General features: G+C 41.1%; 2 protein-coding genes across 3 annotated transcripts; one reads left to right on the top strand and one right to left on the bottom strand.

Annotated features, from left to right (window-relative positions):
• Positions 1-692: 692 nt before the first annotated feature.
• Positions 693-19,227, bottom strand: NPY5R (neuropeptide Y receptor Y5). 2 transcript variants are annotated; one of them, XM_027676794.1, is made up of 2 exons: positions 19,217-19,227; positions 693-3,272 (listed from the first exon to the last, which is right to left on the bottom strand). In XM_027676794.1, exon 2 carries the CDS (start codon positions 2,407-2,409, stop codon positions 1,090-1,092), a length of 1,320 nt encoding a protein of 439 aa, XP_027532595.1. In that variant the 5' UTR covers positions 2,410-3,272; positions 19,217-19,227; the 3' UTR covers positions 693-1,089. The 2 variants fall into 2 exon arrangements, with proteins under 2 accessions (XP_027532595.1, XP_027532596.1); XM_027676795.1 differs by lacking the exon at positions 19,217-19,227 and having other exon boundaries at positions 693-2,421; positions 2,505-4,849.
• On the top strand, positions 15,466-20,966 carry NPY1R (neuropeptide Y receptor Y1). The gene is made up of 3 exons (XM_027676796.1): positions 15,466-15,785; positions 18,357-19,191; positions 19,309-20,966. The coding sequence occupies exons 2-3, from the start codon at positions 18,493-18,495 to the stop codon at positions 19,765-19,767; spliced, it is 1,158 nt and encodes a 385-aa protein (XP_027532597.1). The 5' UTR covers positions 15,466-15,785; positions 18,357-18,492; the 3' UTR covers positions 19,768-20,966.
• The last annotated feature ends 4,154 nt before the right edge of the window (positions 20,967-25,120 follow it).

Below are 25,120 nucleotides of genomic sequence, written 5' to 3' on the forward strand. Positions count from 1 at the left end.
AGGACCCTCCAGGTCCTTCTCCATAGAGCTATTTTCAGCAGGTCAGACACCAGAAGCACTGGTTCATGGGGTCATTCCCTCCTGGGGGCGGGACCCTGCACTTGCCTTTCTTGAATTTAAAAATAATCCACTCTGCCCATCCCCCCCACCTGTCAAGGCACACATGCACAAATTTATTTGAAAGCTGTTAAAGCTTTCCAAAGCAAGTGGGTCAGCTATAATGAAGTGCAGTAAGGTTTTGCTTTTTTGTAAAGGAAAAGAAAAAATCCTGCTGTCTTTCCATTTTCTTTTTCTTTCCACTATCACTTGCTTAGGTAATGAGGGCTTACTCTGATCAGAAGTATGTTGTATGTTCAGGGGTGTCATCACTCTAAGAACAAAAGCATAACTATAGATAAGTTCAGGCTGATGGAAAATTACATAAAATGACAAGCCAGAGTGAAAACTGGCTAAGGAAATCAGGGATAGTTTGTTCTGCGTAAACATGGTGAGATGGAAACAATCAAGACAAGAACAACAACCTTCAAACCAAGGAGTAAGGCAACCTAGGAACCAGCAACAAAGCATATTGCAAAGATATTGCAAACTATGACTCAAAGAGCTAAGTAAAAATATTTCTCTAATCACATCCAGAAAGAGATGTTTATATTAGAAAACAGTCAAAGTTGGCACTCAAATAGTCTCAGCAATAGTTATTTAGTAAATTATATGTATTTTATTATAGTCTTGTGACAGTTAATACTGATATGTCTCGGTAGTCTGTCTTACATTTATTATTCATTATATATTCTGTATAATTCCAAAGTACAGATTGCCAACATTTCAGGTAATGAAAATGGTATTCCGGTTTTGTACACTGGGCATGGTTTCCTATGTGTAACAGATAGAGAAATGTTATAACATATGTATATAATTCTGCCCAATGCAAGAGATACATGCAGCCACAGAACTATCCATTCACACAAAATGCTACTAATCATATCCAAGTCAGACTAACTAAACTGAACTAATTTATCTTTTACAGCTATGCACACCAGTAGGCTTGAAAGCCATACTTGTTTGTTTTACTTTATCTTGGGGCACATAAAATCATAGTATTTGGCAGCATGGGATAAGGGACATTAAATCAGCTTTTATGCTGTTGTTAAGAAACCCATAGAGGATGGGATTCAAGCAGCAGGACATCATACCCAATAAATGGCATATGCAATATACTAATTTAAAATGTCTGTTAGAAATGAGAGTGGCATTAAAATCTGTCACAATGTGGAAAAGGTGAAGAGGCATCCAACTGAAACCAAAAACTAGGATTAGCACTGTCAGTCTGCAAAAAACTCTCCTTGATCTTGTCTTAATTCTGACAATGGATCGGGATACAGTAATCATGTCCTGGATCTCTGTATTTTCTTCTGGTTTCATCTCAAAACAGATAGGAATCCCAGGGATGAATTTACTGGAGGAAAAGAGCTGACTTTTTTCTGTGCCAGAGGTTTCTGGGAGATCTCTTGAATGAGTATCCTGATGATGCCTTGAAATAGCTGGCATCACACTTGAAGTCTTCCTGCTGTATCTTCTGTGGTGCTTTCTGCCAAAGGCACAGCTCCACCTGGAGTGCCCAGAGGACTGCACCTGTGTGCTAGTGCTCTTAGAGGGATGAAGAGCTAGGTTTATCATCTCCTTTTCTTCAAACTTGTTTTCCTTGTTTGACAGTCTAGAGCCTATGCTCCTGCAGACGCTCGTGTGACTAGCAGTTAAACATGCCAGCGGCAGTATGTACTGCATAAACAGTAAGGCTATTGTAAAGGCAATTCTGTAGGAATCGGAAGGCCATGACTCGATACACAAGAGTCTGTTCTCCAGTGCCTCTAAATTCAGAGTTTTGCTGAGGTCTACAATTTTGTGGAAAACTGGAAGAGGGGAGCAAATTGTGAAGCCGAAGGCCCAAATGGCCACTATTAAGAAATAGCCTTGTTTTGCTGTTAGATTGCTAGAAAGGGGATATTTTATCATACGGTACCTGACTGCAGCAATAGATATTAACATCAAAGTTGAAACTAGAACTGATGCGCATTGGAGGAAGGGCATTACATGGCACATGACAGTGCCAAACATCCACTGGTCAAGCAGGACGGATGTCAGTGTGAAAGGCGAACAGAATAGCACAACCAAGATGTCAGAAAAGGCCAAGTTACCTATGAGAATGTTTATTATTGTCTTCTGCTTGCACTTCAGTAGGGCCATTAGTATAAGCAGATTTCCCATAAAGCCAGCCAGACTTATAAGTGTGTACAGCCCAATAAGAAAGTACTGTATGTCATCAACACTACTCTTATAGTCTTCCCAGGCAGAAAAATTCTTTGTAGTAGCAGAGGTGTTCCTGTTGTTACGGTCTTTTAATCCTAAATCCATTTTACAGTCCTGCTTAGAACGAGAAAGGCATTAATTAGCATCTGAAGGAACAATGATATTGCTGTTAATCAGAATGTAAAGGAACATAAATTTACCTAGTGTCACCTCAATGCAAATAAATTACTAGTCGTGTTAGTCTACTGTGAGGCAGATCCTGTATAACTGCAGGTCAACATGAATTAGTTACGTAGGTTTTACCATGTAGTGTTCAGCACGCCTTGGCCTCCTACCCGGGTGCTCACATGGGAGAATGGCAATTTAAGGTTCTGCATTATGATGCCGGCTTTTAACTATGCTTTGCTATAGACTATATTGTCAGACTTTCCATGAGGGAACAGTTAGCTACAAAAGCAATTCATCTTGAGTTGGTGAGATTACTCATGTGGATAACAGCCCATCGATATGGGTAAGGAAATGACAGTCACCATCTGGGCACATGCCTAATCATTGTATCACAGCAAATTATAATGAAGGCACCTGAAAATACATATGCTAATGACTACACTAGCATTTCTTACCTTGCTAGTAGAGAACTAACACAAAATAAGTGAGAGCTTTCAAAAATGATCAGGAAATCCACTGTCAATGATCCAAGATGGAATTCCTAATGTGGTGTATACAGAAACCATTTTCTATTAAGTGTTGAACATATTTTAACTGGTGCTCAAGCAGAAAGGAAAACTGCCTACAAAACATCTAAAGTAACTGGACGTAATACAAAGAGGACAGTGTTAACTGGAAGCAAACCCCACACAGCCATTTGAAAATTCAGTGAACCACTAATTATTCAGCACAGAAACATCTAACATTAAAACCTAACTCAGCACAAAGTTATTCTGCCTACAGAATCTTCATTTATTAGTCTTCATTTTAGAACAAACAGACATGAGAATTTAGTCCAATCTTCAGTTTACCTTAAACACCAGCACGTACTAAAGTTTCAAAGTTCTCCAGAGCGCCAGTGCCCTGTACAAAATTGCTTAATGTTTAGGAATCTTATATAAGAGAAAACAGGAATATCTAAACAATACAAAGCATATATAAATTGAGCAGAAGGCTCAATCTGTCACCTAAAAAAGGCAGGGCTCTTCAAGGCTCCTCCGTGAGCTGTATGGTGCTGACTTCTTCGAAGTGCAATAGTATTACTCAGCTTCCTCTACACATGCAGACGTGTTCCTTCCTTCACATCACGTGTGCTCCTACTGTCATGTACCAAAGGGAAGCTCAAACCTTAAAACAACCTCAGAATATTCACTGATAGTATGTTGTGATGGGAAGGTTCCTCATGTAAAAGTAGGAATACTTATTTAAAAAAAAAAATCTTACAAGTAATGTGTTGGAAAGAGGTGAAAAGTCAGACTTGCCAGCTTCTCTCAATCTTAAAGTGCTTAAAAATAGCTAAAATAGAAGTAAGAACTGGATATGTGAATTTAGATAACCTAAATTTTATAATTGTGTGCATACAAGCAGAGCAGCACTAATGCATATTATTTCTATTCAATTTTTCCCAGTCTTTAATGAAATGGTGAGAAATCATATAACAGACAAACAATGCGATCTGAGACTACCTTTGCCTCTAGACCAACTTTAAAGAAGCAGATTAGAGGTTCTGTAAGTGATCTAATCTCTCTATGTTGATATTATCAGAAATTTTCATTTTGGTGGGCTTCTCTTTATACAAATATTAGCTAATGAAGGAAAGTTTTTTATTTTTTCTGAGCTAATTTCTCTGAGTTGCTACTAACCAACCAAAACCAGTATGATCTGCATACCACAATGACTTTCAAAATCTGCTGAAATTTCTTTCTTTTCCCTAAGTATGACTCTACATAACTTTTGTCTGAGGAACCCCTCACAGAGCTTTGCCCTGGATAAAGATACATTTCCGTGCCTCAGGCTTATGGCATTATGTCCCTGTTATGTCACACTTGTATCATTTTTTTTCTCTTTGTTCAGCATGAAGGAATGGTGGATTTTGCTGACTGATGATTTTGCAGATTTCAGCGTGTGCAGGCCATCTCTAATCTGCACACTCTCTTTTGACTGATGAAAGCCATTTCAACTCTATGTTGCATTTCAATATGAAACATTACCTGCCTAATATTTTCAGAGTGAACATTCTATTATCTTTGTTCCACAACACTACACACTTAGCTGAGAAGTATGTAGGAAAAAACTTTGCATAACTGAAGAGTTAATAAAGAAAAGCCATTAGTGTCATTCTGGGCAATTTTCTTTTTGCTTGGACACCTTCCTTTTCCAGTTTATATCTCGCACAGATTAAAAGAGCTTTACTAATGGAACATCCCACTGCCTGATAGCAGGTTTGAACCATATCAAGAGTTATTTAAGAAAGGGAAATGAAACATTATTCAAGAGCTGGATCTCTCCAAATCTTAGTTACTAATCACCTGAGAGAAAGACTAATAAGAGAGAAGGAAATCCATAACTCTGTGCTACCAGCAATCATTCTGCGTAGTCTTCTATTTTAACTGATATTAGGTTGAAGGATGAACCTGTAAGAGAAGAAACAAACTGGAGTTACTGTTTCTCTACCAGAAACCCAGAGATTAGGGTTGCTTTTAGTGTATCTACAAGTATTTTCAGTAGCAGTTAAATTCCCACACATCATCACATTTGAAGGTCATGTTGAGTAGTAAAGATGCATACCAGTGTTTAAGTAATAATAGCAGCTATGTATGCGTGTACCAAAACTACAACTCCCTCTCTAGACTTTTTGGTGATATTTGCTGTCATTGAAAAGGTTCATAGGCCATAGGTTCATCAGTGAATGGAGAAAAAGCAGGCATTCCTACTGGTAGAAAAGGCTCTCTATCTAGTTAGTCCATTCCATTTTAATTACGTGTTATGATCTGTAGAGAAATCTTTATCTTTTCATTAAGTTTTGCTTAGTTTTAATCAATGGATTCTATGGAGAGAATTGAAACAAATCTGGTGGTATCACTGTTTTTTCTACCACTTTCAGATTTGGGTGACTAAAAGTGAAAAGGAAGAGACTTTCAAGTCAGATGCACCATAATTATTTTATCTTCTAGAAATTTATATTCCATACAGATAATGCTAAGACTAGGGCCAGAGAACAAAATTTAAGTGTTGTTGTACTGTAACATATTCATTAAATGAATGCTTATAGAGTTCTTCTTGAAGGTTTAACTGAAAGATTGTTGCCAGGTTCTGTAGATTTCTACACCTCCACATGGAGCTCTTGCAGTATGGCTTTAGCAGAACTGCTCATTATGTTTTTAATAGAATTATTTAAAAACAAAAAGTGATTATGCTGGTTTTGCTGAAGCAGACATATTTTATTGAGAAACATCAACACGGAAGAGCTTAGTAGCTGTGCGTCTGAAGTCCAGCATGGGCTCTCCAGCTCCACCACTTCTGAGCTATGGCTGCCTTCTGCCTGGGGTGAAAGATGAGAAGATGCCCTCTTCCCTATCACATGTATTCATTTCCATGAGGAAGGAGCCCTGGAAGAAGCCACAACATGATCTCTTAAGGCTCTAGCTGGACACTTGGGGCACCACAGGAGTCTGTAGTACACTGAAGCCCCTTCTGCACCATCTCTAATCACAGTTTCAGAGTGGCAAAAAGACAGAGGGGAAGGAATAACACTGTAATCTGCTGGTTTCAGCAGAGAACTACTGTGCTGACAAAATTTGCTTTGCAAAATGCCCAAAGATGACTTCATTTGGGATGTGTAAAATGAAAGCAGACTTTTGCCCCCAAATTTCAAAAGATGCCAAGTGGATCTCTTGCCTCTGAGCATCCTCTCCTGATCAAAAGAAACCAGTTGCTCTCAGCTTGAGTGCCACTGGTAGTAAAGGTGTAAACAAGTGTTCCTCCTGCATAATTGATCTTCATTAGCATGCCACTGATTTCACAGGGCTATGTGCACTTATTAGCATTTATCTTCCTGCTTTGTTTTAACAGTTGCCTCTATTTTGAGAGGTTCACTCTCCCTGTTGGGTTGGTCAAACCCAGTGCAGCACCTGGGTGCGGCTTTTAGGGAAATGGAGATTCATGAAAATCCTGCTGTGGGAAATAGAATTAAATAATATAGTCTCTTTCCAAAACCTTCTCCTCCTATTTGAAGTGTATTTCTAAACTGAATGCACCACAGTGTCAGAGTGCTCTTGCACCTGTTTTCAAGCTCAAATTTAGTCAGTTTGAAGGTACCTGATGGAGATTTTCAGCTGTCAGCTCCAAAGGTTGGATCACTTTCATCTCCTACATCAATCAGTCAAGCAAATGAGGTTCCCTTTTGGTGATCCTGGTCTGTGTACACTCCCAACTGTGCCCAGCTACACCTGTATGAGCTCATACCCTGTGAGCTTTAGGTCTTCTTTAATTTCAGTGGAATGCTTGAGACAGAAGGCTAGGCTGCAAAAGGCAGGAGAGACTTCAGTTTCGTGGCAGGGCCCAAGGTGGATTTGAATATTTACTGTAAGACTCAAATCAATGCAGTTAACATTTAAGAGTACAGTAAAATGTATTTTATAAGAGATAGTGTACCATGATCTTGAAAAATTTCAAATAACACCTCCTTAAATCACACTAATTTATGGTATACCTCAGTGTGACTCTCTGATTACTGTGATTCTTATTTTCATCAAAAGCATGCTTCAGCTGCAGTTGGTCTAGGGCCTGAGATTGACAGGGAGAAATGAAACCATTATTCAGGTGTAGCTGAGTTAGAAGTACCATATAACCCAAAATATGTTAATATTTTTACTATCTTGTAATTAATATCATTATTTCACTTAAAGCTATCACTTAAAATACAAAATCTATAAATGACAATTTAGGAGAGTTAATAGGCTGGTTATTTCTCTAAATATTTAAAGGGAAATTTTCAAGAACACAAAAGTTAGATGGGTAACCATCATCCTCTGAAAGCAATTGCTTTCTCAGGAAATGTTCCTTCTATTAGATGAGGTACTTACATTAAGGTTTATTCATAGCTGAGAGCTTATATCCTACAATATTAATACCTATTAAGTCTGACTGGCTGGTCCTTGTATAGTCTAATCAGTTCCATCTTTGCAACAGGAAAATTAATCTTTATAGCTGTGATTGATTTGTAGTCTTAGGGAGGAAGCAAAATGTGAAAATTACCTAGGATATATACAACGTTTCTGCCTCCATAATACTGGACTTGTATCAAGACTGCATAGAAAAAGTCAGAGAAGGTCTTTAAACTTCTACACAGCTGTAAATAGTTAATAAGAAAGGCTGTTACTGCCCGACTACCGAAGCTTAAGGAAAGCATTGAGCTGTATTGTTACAACTTGAGAAATTATGCCCTCACATCATTAAAGACTGAGATAAATCCGACACAAAATTTGAAACCACTCAAGTGTTGCATTCACAATACAAGCTAAAGATGAAAAGCTGCTGCTTCCGATGTTGTTCGTTACATGCAACAGCAAAAACTAGCCTGAGAACCTGGGAGAACTCAAAAGATTGAAATTACTTAAGAAGTCCAGAAAAACGGATTTCTGTGCATGGTAATGGTATGCCTCTTTCTGTGCCTGACTAAAAGAAGAACTGCAACATTATCCGGGAAAAGAAGAACACAACTTCCCGAAATATTCCAAAGCCAACTAGTAGAATATATCTCGAGCTCCAAGTAAACGTTATGGAACGTAACGGGCCATTTGCTGGTCAGAATAGAAAACTTGAAATGCACGGCTACATTTTCTGCGAGGGAGCACAGCAGCTCCTGGCTCTCAGAGGCAAAAGCACCAAACCGGGGACGACTGCTATTTTTGCCCTCGCACACCTCGCACACCGCCCCGCGTCCGGACCCGCGCACCGCGCTTAGCCTGGAGCCCCGCGCTGCCCGGGACCGCCGAGATCCCCTCCTCGCTCAGCCCCCTCCACCCAAGCGAATCCCCCTGTCCCGCGCAACTGCTGGCAAGGCGCTGCCCCGCCTAAATTTGCGCCAGCCCAGCCCGCCGCGGCTCCGCGCCCGCCCCGCGTTACCTGCGCGCTGTCCCGCTGCGGGCGCCCCGGGCAGGGCAGGGCAGGGCAGCCCCGGGCCGCGGTCACGGCTCCGGCCCGGGCGGGCACGACGCGGCTCCGCCGGAGTGGGAGCAGAGGGAAGCGCGCAGCCCCCGGCCCGGCGGCGCACCTTACGCGGGCGCTGCGGAGGCGCCGGGTCTCGCCTGCGGCCGAGGGCCGCGCCCCGGGGCCGGCGCTGCCGCACTCGCCGCCCGCCCGGCGGGGCCGGGGCCGAGGCTGGGGCTGGAGTCGCCGCGCTAGCGCATTTCGGGAGGCCGCTCCAGGGTGCCCTGGAGCCCGGTATTCCGGCGCTGCACGGTGTGACAATTAGAGTTTCCATGGAAATGCAGTGAGTCGGTAAATAAACCCCGCGCTCGCCGGTGCTTACGGGATGCTCTCAATGCCTCACCTGGCGCTCAGGACACGGCATTTTGCAAAGGTGAAACGCGCTGCGAGTCTCCGGGAAGCGGGAGCACAGACAGGCAATCACAGAGCGGTGACCTGAGCTCCCCTCGCTTCGGCTGGAGAGGAGCTCCGCAGGTGTTCATCCATGCTGCTCGAACACCCTTTAATTTTTATTTTAGAACAGGTGGGAGGCAATGGATTTCCCCCAAACAGTTTTCCTTTCCGAGTTGAGTAACTCGGTTCTTACAGAAGGAAATATCTGGAGTGGCTTTAATTTTATCTGAACAATCAATGGGAAGGCAGAGCATTTCCTTAAGTGAGCAGTATTTTAAAGCATAAAAATTGTCGGGTGTGTCATAGCACAAAGCATGAAAAGACAAATTCTGCTGTTCTCACCAGCTGTTATCTTCTAGCACAAGAAGAGTCATTGATCATAGTCCTATTACAGAGCTACTGGAGAACTGAGTGACATGCAGGTCTGTGGGAGCACAAGTGGCAGAATCTGACACAAAAAAGTAATGACTTTCCCATTTGCCAAGGCGCTACTTTGACAGTTGATATTAACACAGCACTGCAGAAAAGCTGTCAGTATAATTAACCTGTGAGAGACTGTACCACACAAAAACAAAACAGCCAGATCAATCATATTGTAGAATAACCTTTGAAAAGTCCACTTAGGTTCCTTATTTAACTTGGGTTAGAAAATACTCATTGAGTGATCAAGGAACAAATAACCCTAATCTTCAGCAGATGAGCTCAGGATGGCAAGGAATATTTCATCCTATCTTCTTTCACTCGCTTCTGCATTATCCACCACCCACTTCTGGTGAATCACTGCATGTACAAGTGGAGCACAGGGAGCTGACAGTGGAAGTGACGCGCCAATCCATCTCATCTTTTTAAGACAACTTTCCCGTTAGTCACAACGGAGAACAGAATTAATCCTTTTTAGGCCTGAGCAGCTGTTCTTAGCATTTTCGACCATCTTCCCACCTAGCACTGATGGTTTTGAAGCCTTTCACGCAAATATTTGACCTGAAGATAAAAACCCACTCTGGTTCTAACATGTGATGGAGGTGATTAAGACTCTCTCCCAGGGTACCCACTTACCTGGATGTCCCTTTTTCCAGCAGAGCTTCCCACATTTCTGGCTTCACTGCTTGAAGTGGAAGCTGCCTCCTGGAAACAGTGACTTTTTACAGACACTATATCTTTCTATCAACACTTTCAGCTACGGCAGACTGACGTTGTCTTTAGAAAGAAATCCGCATTTGCTGGTAGAGCTTACAGGAGGGAAATTAAGGTTTCTTACATTGCACAATTGTGATTTATGTGGGATACCATTGTACCTTCATAACGGTACAAGCAGTGTACCTTCATGTTAGACCATTTCTAAGATGGGAGTTCACCTAGTACAGTTTCCCAAGCAGCCTCCAGAAATCATGTGCTTCTTATCAGGAGCAGTCAGTAACACACGTATTCCTACCTCAAAGCAATTTTCTCTAAGAATTAAATATCATATTTGTTTTGTTGGTTGTCTTATTTCAGGAGGGTTCCTCAACCAGTAATGTATTGGCAGGTGTGGGCTTGTTTGTTTGTTTTCCCCACAGAGCTGTAAATAACACCAGATTTCTCTCGGCTGGACAATTCATCCCTGATACTTGCGCACATCAGAGGTTATTACTATTCAGACCATTATAATTTTTCCTTTTTACTGTTTGTGTACCTCTGTCTTGCCAGTAATACTACTGAATAATAAAATCAGTAATCTAGAGATAGGAAAGGTCTAGAGGTATTGAATGTCAGAAGTGACAGCAGATCATAGTACAAGTTCCTTAGAAACCAGCCACCATGGGGTTGTTGAAATCATAGAGGAGTCCTTGAGGAAGTAAGAGACGGTGATGATGAAAGATACCTGTTCTGGAGGAGCTGGGGAAGAAAAGTGGTGTATCAGAGAAAAAAGATTGAGATTCCTGAGTCAGAAGAACAAAACAGAAAATATAGCAGAGAACTCTGTGGTTATATGAATACAAATCAGTTTTGGCACGTTTCTTACCACATTCCCATACGTATCTTTCTTTTGGGAGTATCATTCTAATATCTTAGAAAATTTAGCCTCTAAAGGCTAACTGAAGACATGAAGACTCAAAGCTCCAGTGGAAATCGATGAGAAAACCAAGTCTAAGCCACCTAATATCCAGTTCCACAGCATGAAGTTGATTGTCTTGAGTCAAAATTTGTTATGAGTCAAAGTCTAATGTTACTGTAAAGTCTGATACAAATGCAGCACCTATTCATGGGGCAAGACAGTGTAAATAGTAAGACATAGTTACTACAGATTTTGAGAAACTTTGTGAAATATATAAAAAACATTTCTGTAGGTCAATTTTTTTCACCCAACTCTTCATACCCAGCAAAAATACTATTAAAATATTATTCAAAATACCACTAATCTCTGGCTTCTGTATGACCCATCCCTTCCACAGTTCTTACCTTGCATAAAGCGGCGAACCTTGGACTACTGAAGTTGTGGCAATGGTTGAGCTGTCTCTGTGATGAAAGGCAGGACATCTGATGGTTAGCTTACTTCCAAGGGTGAGCCTGTAATTAGTCATTTTTGTTGCCTAATGTGTCATCATATTTTTTGGCTGGTATTCTGCACATTGACCCATCTGGATGATCATGCTAACTGCAGGACCTATTTCTGCTTCATCTGAAGCCAGATGAGAGTTTGTGTATGAGCATACATAAGTTTGAATCCTTAATGGACAGCACAGGGTGGGCACAGCACAGAACATGACTTAGTATTTTAGCCAGATGAACATAATTTAGGTTATATCTCAAGCAGCCTTTAAGTAATATTTCATGTGATCAGGATAGATTTGCACTGGTTAACTTGGCTGTATTGTTGAAAATGGAACTGCAACAGTGAGACTGTCAGTAGAGATTAACTACATAACCTTTCATGAAGCTCATTTGGGTTTGTGACATTAGCAGTCAAATGAAGTGTTGTTATGTTTGGTGTCAGATGCAGTTGTGTCAGAATAAACATGCTCTTATCCAAATAGAGAATTTGCTGCTATTCAAATTGTACTCAACAGCAAAAGGCCTATTTAGTCTACTGATGACAGGCTTTTGCCCCAAGGAGCATGAGTTCCCTTCTCTTTGACTAATGTGAAATGCAAGTATTTCAATGGCACTGATGTTCAGTACTAGAAAATGAAAACAATAAAAAATAAGGTCAAAAAACTCTTCAGAGAGTGTTTCCATTCATTTTGATAGTGGTGACTTCAGTTTGTTTTATACAGAATTGAAAGTACAAATGATTCTCCTAGTGTTCTACCTGGTGTATTTTAAGTTTTACAGAGGGATTGTGTTGCCTGAGCACATGACAATACACTGCAATGAAAGTGACAGCTCATTTTACAACACCGTTTCCATTTTTGCAAGTTGCAGTGAGAAAGAATTTTAATGGATTGATGTCTTGGTATATTTTTTCTACATGTTTCTTTAAAACATTTTGTTCTCTTCTCAATGCTTTTACTTCAAAGCAATTCTATATTCATTTACTCAGGCTGTTGTGTTTCCTTAGTTGAAATACTTGTGTTCTGTTCATTGTAAATTTTGCAATGTCATGCCTTCACACAAATAAACATATGCACACAAACAAACACAGTCTTCCAGTCCAGGGTGCCTTTGATGTACTGAAGAATTCATTCCCTGGAAGAGGATAATCTTTAACACAATGGTTATCTTACTACTCCAGTGTTCTTGTGTCCTGACAATCATCACCACTAAGATTAAAGTTACTGAGAAATCATTTGACATCTTTGTGAGCTTGGAGCTCCAACTGGAGACTCTCAGCTTGGTGTTGAGACTGAAGATGCACAGAATAGCCAGGGCTTGCTAATGCCCGATTTTCTTACAGAGAATACCTGATGCTACATGGCATTTGCTGCACAACATGTATTTTATATAGCTATAATGGAAAGTTTGAAAAGGGTCTATCTCTGTTTATTAGAGTGATTATTTTTTACTGTGTTTAGTGCTCACATGTATGTGAAGTGCTTCAGAGAAGACTGACACAGCTCCAACAGATTCAGTCATCTGAGGTGGGCACACAATAGTACGGCAAAGCAGAAAGCTTGTAGTAAGACTTGGGTTATAGCATGTGTGCATACATATGTATATACACTCATAAGTGTAGCACGTGTTTGAAAACTCAATGACTGAGGCAGCCCTTTCCATTTCTCCACTGCACTGTTCAAAGCCTGACCTTGTATTTGTCTGCAGTGTGAATAACTCTGTGAATATTTGTTGCCATTGCTGTGAGTTCAGGTCACTGAGTGGCATGTAGGCTCTGTATTTGATCTATTATAGGTAATTATTATATTTGCATAGTATAACAGAGGAATTGTGAGGTTTGTTTTGCCTGTATTTATGCGATATTTGAAATTCTTGTATATATTAACCATTAAAAAATGAAGTATTATGAATCACTTCATTTACTGCTGAAATGGAGATCCTCATCACTAATGACAAAATGGACAAGAAAGAAGATCATATCTATCTGAAAATTCAGACATTTCTGTGGCAGAAACAATAGCATTTCACTAGAGGAGTAAATGAATGCCTCTGTGGTACACTAATCTATTTAAAATAGATTGGAGAGAAACAAAGGAAAAATGCACAACTTCCTACACCCCTGTCTTCCCAGGCTCAACACCACTCTTTTGTCCCAACTCTTCTATATTCCTACCTCCCTGAGTTGAGCAGGGGCACAGGGAATGGGAGTTCTGGTCAGTTCATCACACGTCTCTGCCACTGCTTCCACCTCATGATGTTCCCCTGCTCCAGCATGGGGTCCTTCCCATGGGACACAGTTCTTCAAGAGCTGCTCCAGCATGGGTCCTTTACATGGGGTGCACTCCCTCAGGAACAGACTGCTCCAGTGTGGATTCCCCACAAGGTCACAGTTCCTGCCACCAAACCTGCTCCCATGTGGGCTCCTCTCCATAGACCACAGCATGGCTCCACCATGGGCCTGCATGGGCTGCAGAGAAACAACTTGTGTCCTTACGGTTCTCACCACAGGTTGCAGGGGAATCTCTGCTCTGGCCAGGGGTGGGTCCATTTTGGAGTTAGCTGAAAATGGTTCTTTTTTTGAAGTGAGTCACAGAATATTCTGAGTTGGAAGGGACCCACAAGGACCATCAAGTCCAACTCTTAAGTGAACAGCCTCTATAGGGATCAAACCCATTCTGTTCAGCATGGGGGCAGCTCCTGGTGTGTTCTCACAAAAGCCATCCCCGAAATTCCCCAGCTTGTTATGCAAACCCAAGTCTCTTATTCTGAACTGGTCCTGAAAATGTATCTCTGCACTGGATACCTGTTGGCAGAGTACCACAATTCTGTATCACAGAATGCTGTTTTAATTTTTTAAATAGCCTTCTTGACCATATGGGTAAGAGCATTACAGGGAAGTAGCGGGAAGAAACATCCTGGCATAACAAAAAAAAATGCTTTTTCTCTGTCTAGCACTTTATCTATTGCCCTTAAAAATCTCTATATTGGACAATTTTATTTTTTTTTGGTAGTGTGAATGAATCATTCCACATCCATAGCAGTGAGAGGCCTCAGTTGTACATATCCTAGAGTGTCACTGATTCAGACAGAAATATACCCTTTATGAGACCTTCAGCTTGGATCCCTGGGTGAGTGTACCCACCTTTGCTCTGTTCAGTCAAAGATCAGTGCTAATGACCCATGTATGACTGAAGTTCTTGAGATGCATTATATATAGCTTGCACTTACCTTATGGCTGCTGCTGTTAAAATGTCAGCAGCACCACAGCTACTGGTTTATAGCAACCTGCACTTTCCTTTCTTACATCAAGGACTGCAGTTACAATGCAGTTGAGCTGAGCTCCTGGAAATACAGTATAAACATCAACTTCACTGCTGGGTTCTGAAATCTTCCTATGAGACTCCTTCTACAAAAAATGTTCCAATCATTTACTATGTGCAACTAACTTTTTAGCTATAATTACCATAGTTCCTTAGTTGAGAGTTATCCACGACACAACAGTGTTGCCATATAATAGGTGTATGCCTGAAGGTAAGAATGTAAGAGCATGCAACTCCTTACACCAGAGAAATTAATCTGGAGACTTGGAATAGTTAGGGAACTTCTGTTTTCCAAGAAATCTAAACTCCTAACACAGCCTGCAAATTTTGTCAGGGCATTTTCAAAGTGTTGCTTAAGTTTAGATGGGTAACTTCTCATGGACTTTCCAACTCACTGTCTTTTCTAACCATCAAAGTAGATCAGTGCAGTGCTTTTCGTGAGTGGCACAACAAGGTGTTTCAGCAACTTGACATTTTTTATTGATCCAGTCATCACTATTCAGACCAGGAGCTGGTTGTGCTGGTTTAAAAAGCCAAACCCAAATTCTGTAACCTGCTCCTTATGCTTAAAATCTCTTCCTCGTCCGCTTTCCAACAGCTTCTATTTCCATCTTTAGTTTGGCCACAAGATGGCAATAACTTGCAGACAAAATGCTGAAACAGGCAGATCGATTTGAAACTGTCTCCCTTCCTGAGCTTTTCCTTGCGCTCTCCCCCCCCCTCCCTCCGCCTCTTTTGTTTCAATATTTAATTGCATTTCTTTCGGAATTACTAGGCAACCCACCCCCAGATGTGCAGTTTAAAGGTGATGTGCTTGCAGTGAGATTTTCAGGATCTACTCAGCAGAGCACCATCATGTGATACCGGGGTAAGGTGGAGTTCGGCTTTAAGGGGGAGTCTCTAGCCTTCCTCACCAATCTTTAGGATCTCAGCTGGAGAAATACCAGAGAATGCTTCCCCTTTCCCTACTCCTCCTTCTCCATCCAGCCTCCTGAGGCAGCCTCTGAGCAGACCAGAAACGGGCAGAGCAGTTGCAAGGTGAGTTTCCCCTGCGATTGCTTTCCCATGACTGTGGGTGATTGTGTGCTGGTTAGGCTGGTGTTTGTTTGCTCTCTTAGGTGCAGGTGACAAAATCCAAGGGAGGGGTAGGCTCCAGGTTGGACTTTCAAGTGGCTGGGTGAAGTCGGCTTGGGCTGACAGCATTTTGTGCTTGCTTTGGAATAGCTCCAATAGTTTTACAGTGCATTTCCAGTCACCTTACAGCACATTATTTCGCCCTTTCTGTCTGTTAGTGCTAAACTTGTGACAAAAATTCTCATGGAGAGTCAGGATGGTGTGCGTGGTGGGGGAGACTGTGCAATCGCCCAGAGGGGTCTGCAGAGCTATGGGCTTTCCCCATCCCAGGCCAGCACTCCTGGGAGTGGGGAGGGTTCTCCTTCCTGACTTGGGAGCTGATGGGGTAGGGGACAAGGAACAGTGCAGATGTCCAGGATATGCAACTTCATCCCCTCCTGGTGTCTGGTCCATTTTGGAGAGGGACAGGAAAGAAGGACTCCTTGTCACTTGCCAGCAGTGCTGTGTTTCTGAGCTGGTTCCCAAACATGCTCTTAGGTTGCATCTCTGCTATGGGGAAAGGTGAGGGAAGAAGGAGCAGTAGCATTTTCTGGTTTTGAGTTTGATATTTAATAAATAGGCAAGACCAGAGCTTGTCTAAGGGAGTAGAAAAACAAAGAGCCTGAAACCCAGGACACTCTCTTGCTGGGTGCAGTTTGGTCCCAGCCGGTGAGAGAACCTACCCAGTTCCCTCCTTGCCTGACATGGCTCCTCACCCACTCTGCTCCTGCCGTCATCCCATCAAATCACAGGGCTGGACTGCCCACCTCATGCTGTACAAGTGATGGTGAAGATCATGATTAAATCCAGGTGTGACTTTGGACTGTGATATAGTCATACTGCAGGAATCGAGAAGCCCTGGCTCTCCACATCACTCACACACTTTTCCTTCGGGTAAAGCACTTACTTCTGGCTCTGACTGAAGTGATGCTTCAAGAGGTCTTGGGGGTGGAAATTTCTTTTTTGGACCCTAATACAGATTTGGTGGACTAGAAGATCCGATAAATTTAGTTCGCAGAGGCAGCAGGTCTGAGAGAGAATGTCCAGGTGTGTGCCTAGCTGTCTTGAAAATCAGCATAGCCAAACCTCAGAGATGCCTTCTGTCTGAAATCACTGCTGTTAACTTTCACAGTAAAATGTCACACAAGCTACATTGCCTGTTGTGGTTTCATGCAGCCATGTGGTGATTATAAAGAGCCAGCAGAGACGAGGTGAGCTCATGATGGCAGCAGCAGTGAGAAGACATGGCATTGGCATGGTCATCCTTTGGCTGACCCTCAGGAGGAGCTGGAGCTGCAAGCCCATCCCTCACACACTGGATCTGCCCTGGGGAGGAGGCAGCCCCAGGTCTGGTCCCCAGCATGTGGCTGGTTAAAAGAGTGACTGCCGCCAGTAACAAAGACGATTCTTCTCCAGAGACTTAGATGGCACAGAGATTTCTATCGAGTATCGTTTAAGATCAAAAGCTCACCTATTCAGGGTAACTTTCAATGAAGTACATTTTAGTGGGCAATGTTTCTACAGCTTTTGTGATAAATGCCATATGGAGATGTGTTTGAAACCCACTTGTGTGAATTTTAAGTGGCATTACTTTCATTACCATAACCTAAGGTTAAGTGAACAATAAATTTAGCTCATGGGAGTGGGCAGAGGGAAAGTTCCAGGCTCAGTGCAGAATTCAGTGCCACTTACGGTGAGTTGAAGTAAAGGTGTGCCAGGTTATTGATTAATTGTTTATTAATTGTTTATCAACTTATTTGATTTTATATTTTAATTTTCCTCCTGAACACACATGCTTGAGTTTCAAATTTTTAAAATCCAAGGCCTTGCAAAAGTATGGTTATTTAAGCATGCCAATTTGTGTTGCATGGCTAAAGAAATTTTCTTCAGTGTTTAAATTTTGCCATCTTTTGTCTTGTTTTGTTCTTCCTGTGCTGCACAGCCCTGTTAGCTGAGATTAAGTTATTCAGAGTTCCTGATTTGCCTTTGACTCGGTGCCAGTGCTGCTGTGGGCACTCGGTCACTTAACATCAAGTCTATGCATTAGGGAAAAAAGTATGCAGCAATTTTTAGAGTCATTTTTCCGCCCCTCACATTGGTCAGATGGGCTTTCCCCGCCTCATGTGATGACTGGATGTCATTTCATTTAGAGCAGTTTGAGTAATCAGACGTTTGCAGATTAAATTTATGAAAAGGAGATGTAAAGCATATAGTGAAGGCTGCGCCGATGAAGTCAGAAAGTGCTTCTCAGCTCGCTATTCCGTGTAACTTTTTCCGGCGGGAACGGGCCGGGCAGGGGTCGTGTCTCTGCTTGCAGTCCCGCGCTTCGGTCCTGCTTTCTGCCTCCTTCCCGCGGACCGCAGCCCCGCTCCGCCGCCCTGCGCGGGGCCCCGGGGCCGTGCGGGTCCGGCCGGGCCGGGCGGCCCCGCTCCCGCGGGACCCGGGGGCAGGCGCCGTGCCCGAGGTGACCGGCCCCGCTCCTTCCCTTCTCCCCAGGTGGCGCGAGGGATATGTGGCGCTGAGGAGCGGGCTCGTCCCGGGCTCCGCTGCGGGACCGATGGGCGCGTCCTGAACTCGGAGCGGTCTGGATGAGAGCGGCGGCGGCGAAGAGCGGCGTCGAGTTGGAAACAACATGAATACCTCGGTCCTCACCCCACTGGCAAATATTTCCGGTCACCTGAATTTTTCGGAGACGAACTCGCAGATCTTGCAGTTTGAGGACGAGGATTGCCGTGTGCCTTTGGCCATGGTCTTCACTCTGGCCTTGGCTTATGGGACTGTGATAATTCTGGGAGTCTCTGGGAATCTGGCTTTGATTGTCATTATTTTAAAACAAAAGGAGATGCGCAATGTTACCAACATCCTCATTGTCAATCTATCCTTTTCTGACCTCCTGGTGACCATCATGTGTCTTCCCTTTACCTTTGTGTATACTTTAATGGACCACTGGATTTTTGGGGAGGCCATGTGCAAACTGAACCCTTTTGTGCAGTGTGCCTCCATCACCGTCTCAGTCTTTTCCTTAGTCCTCATTGCTATTGAGCGCCATCAGCTGATCATCAATCCCCGTGGCTGGAGGCCGAACAACAGACATGCTTACATGGGGATTGCTGCCATATGGATTTTAGCCACAGCTTCCTCCTTGCCTTTCCTGGTCTACCACGTGTTAACAGATGAGCCCTTCAGAAATGTAACATTTGATGAATATAAAGACAAATATGTGTGCTTGGACCTGTTCCCCTTGGACACTGCCAGGCTTTCTTATACTACAACACTTTTGGTGATTCAGTACTTTGGACCACTCTGTTTTATATTTATTTGCTACTTGAAGGTAAGATAGAATCCTCTTGCAACACAATCTTCTTGTCTGATGTTTGTTTATCCTTGAAAAGACGACAGTGGTAGGTTAATTTATTCCATGTGTTTCTCTTTGTTGAATTTCCTGCAGATATACATACGGTTGAAAAAAAGGAACAACATGATGGACAAGATGAGAGACAGTAAGTACAGATCCTCTGAAACCAAAAGGATCAACATCATGCTGATCTCAATAGTGGTCGCATTTGCAGTTTGCTGGCTGCCTCTCACCATCTTCAATATCGTGTTTGATTGGAATCATGAAATTCTGCCTGTTGCTACCTGCAGCCACAACCTGTTGTTCCTGATTTGCCACCTCACTGCCATGATTTCTACCTGTGTGAATCCCATCTTCTACGGGTTTCTCAATAAGAACTTCCAAAGGGACCTGCAGTTTTTATTTCATTTTTGTCATTTCCACTCCCGTGAGGAGGATTATGAGACTATAGCCATGTCCACCATGCACACAGATGTTTCAAAAACCTCTTTGAAGCAGGCAAGCCCAGTCACATTTAAAAAAATAAATAGTGATGCTGATGAAAAAATATAAAGGAGTAATAAAAATTCCACACCAAACTGCTTGAAGTATGATTGCAGGTGAAATGTGTCCAAGGACAAGTGAAATTACATAACAAGTACAAAAAGAGTAATGTTTTTCTTCCTTTTCCAAGGAACTTTGATTGTTGTCACTTTGAAATTATATGCTGTGCATTTTTGCCCCTTTTACTGCTTTAATGTTCACAGAAGTTGTATCTGAATTTTATTATAAGACGTAGTTAGACCTGTTACTACCTATGGTTTTCATCTGCTGTCTTTTGTTCTGTTTTCTTTGTATAGCTCTGTGCTTTACCAGAAAGGTTTATTTATTGATTATATTTTTTCAAAGAAGTAGTTTTCAGGAGTGTCTATCTAAGACCATTAGAAACAATATGAACCACAGAGACACTGTCACTACAGAGGACACCCACCAAAGAATAAAATTAGGAAATTCTGATTTGAAGAGTAGTTCCTTTCTTTTTTAATTCAGCTTTTGATTGATGTTAAAATCCTCTAAAATCAGTGTAGGCATGCAAAAAAAGGATTCTGTGAGACCTGTAGAATATGTTTAAATGGGGACATACAGTTTTCTAATTCACAGTGGCAATTCAGGCTATAATCACTTAGTTTCAAAGAAAGGATTAAGAAAGAAATTCTGTTCTTATTTACAAGAATAAAACCCTATAGTAATGCCACAGTGCACAATGGGATAACTCTGATGCTTCACCACAGCAAATGAAAACATAAATGGGCCTTCAGTCCCAACTGATTATAGCTGGTTTTAATAACACAGGCTTTTTAATTTAAAAACCCTAAACCCCATTTTCGTCTGCCATCACTGACAGGAGTAAGTGTTGCTGGGATGAAATACACCATCTGTCCTTGGCCTATGAACCATGTAAATTTTCCTTGGGACCTATGTCCAGAATCTAAAGGGAGATGGGATTGTTCACTGTATGGAAAAGGTGCAATACCATCCTTGCAGGTGACAGTGAAAATTAGGTCTGATATTAAAAAAAATAAGCTTTAGCTGACTGAGTCTTTTCATAGTAATTACTGTTGACCTATATAAATTATGTATAGCCTCAAAATATTCTGTGTTCAGATGCAATGGCATAAACCTGGATAATCTCAGTCTTAAGCTCTGCCAGGGGAGGTTTAAGTTGGATATTAGGAAGAAATTTTTTACAGAGAGGGTGATCAGACATTGGAATGGGCTGCCCAGGGAGGTGATGGATTCACCGTCCCTGGAGGTTTTTAAGCTGAGACTGGATGTGGCACTTAGTGCCGTGGTCTAGTAACCATGGTGGTGTTGGATCAAGGGTTGGACTTTATGATCTCGGAGGTCTTTTCCAACCTGGTTGATTCTATGATTCTAATCTTGAAGACAATGGATGGTTAAATCAAGATCTGCAAAACTTAAAAGAAGGATACGGATAAAGTTTGGGTATAACTGATATGCTTAACTTTCAAACTCACAGTTTCCACATTTGGTTGAAGTATGGAATTATTTGCCAAATATATACAATAGAGCTCTGTGTATTACTGCTTAAAGTATGTATCCTCTAATTACACAAAGTATTCATGACTAGATCCCCAGTTGAGGGAAACCCACATGACTGCTGTAAATGAAATTACAACAATATTAGCCAGCTGAGATTCTGTGTCATACAGTGTACTTTGCTGTAAAATCAAGGTCTTTTTCAATAATCAGCTTTTTAAAATACAACATAGACCCTACTTTCTTTCAAGAAGGTAATTTGAAATCATTATGGCAGACAAGAGGGTCTTTAAAATGGATATAAATGTAAATGCAGCATGAATGGAAATATGACCTGATACATTTCTGAGGAAAAAGATCTCAGGATGTTATGGTGAATTTAATGTGTTCTAAATTTGACATAGATAAATGCCTAAGAAATTAAAATTATTTGGGTTTCCAGAATTTAAAAGTAAAAAACTGTGCCTTGTGCTGTCTTATAAATAGTGTAGAATATTAAAGTAGCAATGTGTTCTTGTGCATTATAATTCCATGTATTTCTCTACTGGAAGATAATTTAATTTAAAAGGTTTCTGTGCCCGAGAACAGAAACAGAATGTAGAAAATTAATTATAAGACAGAAGTTTCTTTCAGAGCTTTGACCTTTTGTATTTTATGAGATTTCCTTTTTCTTTGGGGTTCTCTGTGGTATGTGTTGCTAATAATTTGACAAGGGTCTCCCAAAATTATTTCCCTCTCACTTTGCAACAATTTTCACCTTCTAAAGGATGTGTAGTTTCACAGTGAGATACAATGTAGAAAAATAGCCTTTTTAGAATGTCACAGTGGGTTTTTCCCATTACAAAAAGAGTCACTATGAATTTGTGATTTTTATATGCTTTTTTCCTTTTTTTTTCTTTTTTTTTAAAGCTCTTTCTTTCAATGGAGTGGAAGAAGAAAATTAAATTATTTGAGAAACTTTCCATTTAGTTTGCTGGAAATTTTTGATCAGGCTGAATTAGGTGTTTATACAGAGTAGGTGTTGGAGGAACTTTAGAGGAGCCTGCCGGTGTTCAGGGACCTAAAACAGGTGTGTGCTAAAATTTGGAGGTCTTCAGTGGGATAGCAACATATTTCTTCCTATGTCAGCATTTCTCCTGCTTGAGGTAGTCTCAAATCCTGCAGCCCATATGATACCGTCATACTGTCTCCTGAGAATGTATCAGGTGTTTTTTGCCTCCCAACACCTGATAAACAAGGTGAACTGTAAGTGGGAGGATTCCTTCTGCTCATCTTTGTTAAGCTCAGGAGCCATTTTTCCTCTGCACTGCTGTCCTAGAATCAGGCTTCTTATCTGTTTCCTCACTTCCCTGCAAGAAGCCTTTCTGAGCCTCTGCTAAGGACGCAGGCTAGTGCATCATCATACAAATAGCACAGCGTGCTCTGCCTCAAACGACAGTGTAAAGGAATACAGTGTAAAGAGTGTCCAGCAGGAAAATACATTCAGAGAATTTCAGAGTCAAAATCATTGCTCTTTTGAAGAATTTATTATGAGATAAAAGTAGTCTCTCTGAGGTGCTGACCTGACATCCGCAGGGCATAGATCATATCTACTGAGAGCAGTATTTTTGTCCTTGTGTTTGTGACTTGATGCTGGAGTTCTCAAAAGCCTCTGGAGATTTTTGCCTCCCAACAACCAGAGGATCAATATTGATCCTCTCTTTTATTTTCAGTGCTCCAGCATGGCTTCTCATCCTCTATATGCTAAATTTCTTTACAGGGTAAGCTGCTGAGTTTCATGTTTCACTATAATTTTTCAGTCATTCTGGTTTGATATTTATTTCTCCTATGTGCTGTTTTGTCAAACATCCCACACTTCAGCACATGGCGATTCCTATCTCAAAAGCCTGAAGATCCCTTTTATTCTTTCAGACTGGTAGAGAAGTTTTACTGACAGAAAATCAGAACAGTGAGTGATCTATAATGTATCTTATTATTTATGTGTCATACATTTCATGTCAAATCTACAGCCTTAAATGACAAATGGAACTATTTAATAAACATTATTGTCTGCTTCATTTATCTATTATTTTAGCATCTTAAACTTCAGTTTTATTGGCCACAGACATTTAAAGCTTCTGCATAATCTAAATAAACCAGCATATTTGTATGTCATGTTAATAAATACTTCTGTATTCCTGTATTGGTTTTTTTCAACATATCTCTTCATTGTGTCATTGTCACTACGTATGGTAATTCACAGCTTTCACATCAATAGTAAAAAAAAGGATAAGAATAAAGGAAGCAATTAATTGGCAATAATACCTGCCTTTGGTAGGCCAGCAAAGAACTGAATATTAAAAAAAAAATAAAATCTATATGTGTATAATCAACCCTGTTTTTATCACCATATAAAGAAATCAGATTTAAACTAGGAAAAGGAATCAACACGACAGGACCCCCCAGATCCCTTGAGCTGATGCTGACTGTATCTCATCACTGATGAAAGTGTGAAGGGTAAGGGTTCATACATTCTGACTCTGTGGTCTTGGATTACAGTACCAGCTATCATGAATGGATCCTAAAGGCAAAATGACACTGATTCATATTCAGACTGTAAATCAGCAAATGTTTAAATCCAGGCCTGTATATCAAGTTCTCATTCTAACCCCAGGGAAGTGTTCTCAGATCAATGAAACCAAAAAATTTGTTTAAGTTAACCGTTTGTCTAGGCACTCTACTGAATGAAGGTGCACTGTTGGTTGGCAGCTCACACTCTTTCCTAAAAATCAGATTTTGGATATTAGCTTATTATAGAAATAAATTAATGGCATGTAGTTTTTTGGCTTTTTTTTCCGGATTGTTCTATGGATTTTTTTTCTGGGGTACAGTGCCTGATAATGGTTCATTTTAAAGCTTTCCTTCCTATTTCTTTCTATCAAAGAATTTACTGAACTAGTGCATAGAGAATGAAGACAATAAGAAAATTTTTTTTCTTGTATTCTTATTTTTAAAGCATACATAACAGTAGGAAACAAGAGCTTAAATAACATCTCTTGTTTGAAACAGATTACATTCACTCAGCTGAGTGGAAAGGCAGGAGAAATAACAATTATAATGAAATGATAAATTTTGTTGATAGTCATTTCTCAGTTGAAGGATATGTACAACTCCAAGATCTACCGTGCTGTCTTCATTCCTGTGTTCTTTAATATGTGGTAGCTGCTTCCCTGAGTCATTACTAATTAGTCAAGTCATTACTAACGTTGATATGAAAGAAAATTCTTTTCTTCTATCCAGGTTTTGCAGAATTTTAAATGTTTGAGTATTACATGTAAGAGGAAAAAGTGTGACCAGCTTTAGTCTCTAACACTTTAATTAACCTATGATCAGAAATTCTATTCAGTATTTCTGCCCATGCAAAATACTGTTAATGGCCTAGTTGAAGTTGATATTTCAAATATTAGGGAGTGCATTCACAAAGACTGACTTCAGCTGAAGGATGGCAGCTTTTCTGGTCCCCTCCAGAGGCAATCAGAGGGCCTGCACACCTACACTACTCTGGGTGCTATGCATCTACCAAAAGGGCTTTCTCTCCATTATCAATATAGGCTGCTAAGGGACAGCCAGATTCCAGGGCCAGCACTAGGCCTGGCGACTACTGCTTCCCTTCCTCCACCTTACATGATGCTTCTGCTCTCACTTCATATTTCATCCTCTTGATAGCTGCTTTCTGAGGAAGCTCTAGGAATTTGTACTCTGATTTTGCAAGTGCCTGAATATATGGTAAAAATCAACTCTATTCAGGGCAGTGCTTTAAATAGTTTCTTTCATTAAAATTATCTTCCGGCAAGTTTCTGGTGGGCAAGTTTCTCAAAATTTAGAA

Source organism: Neopelma chrysocephalum, unplaced genomic scaffold (genome assembly GCF_003984885.1).
Source record: "Neopelma chrysocephalum unplaced genomic scaffold, ASM398488v2 Primary Assembly neopelma1_42, whole genome shotgun sequence".
Lineage (NCBI taxonomy): Eukaryota > Metazoa > Chordata > Aves > Passeriformes > Pipridae > Neopelma > Neopelma chrysocephalum.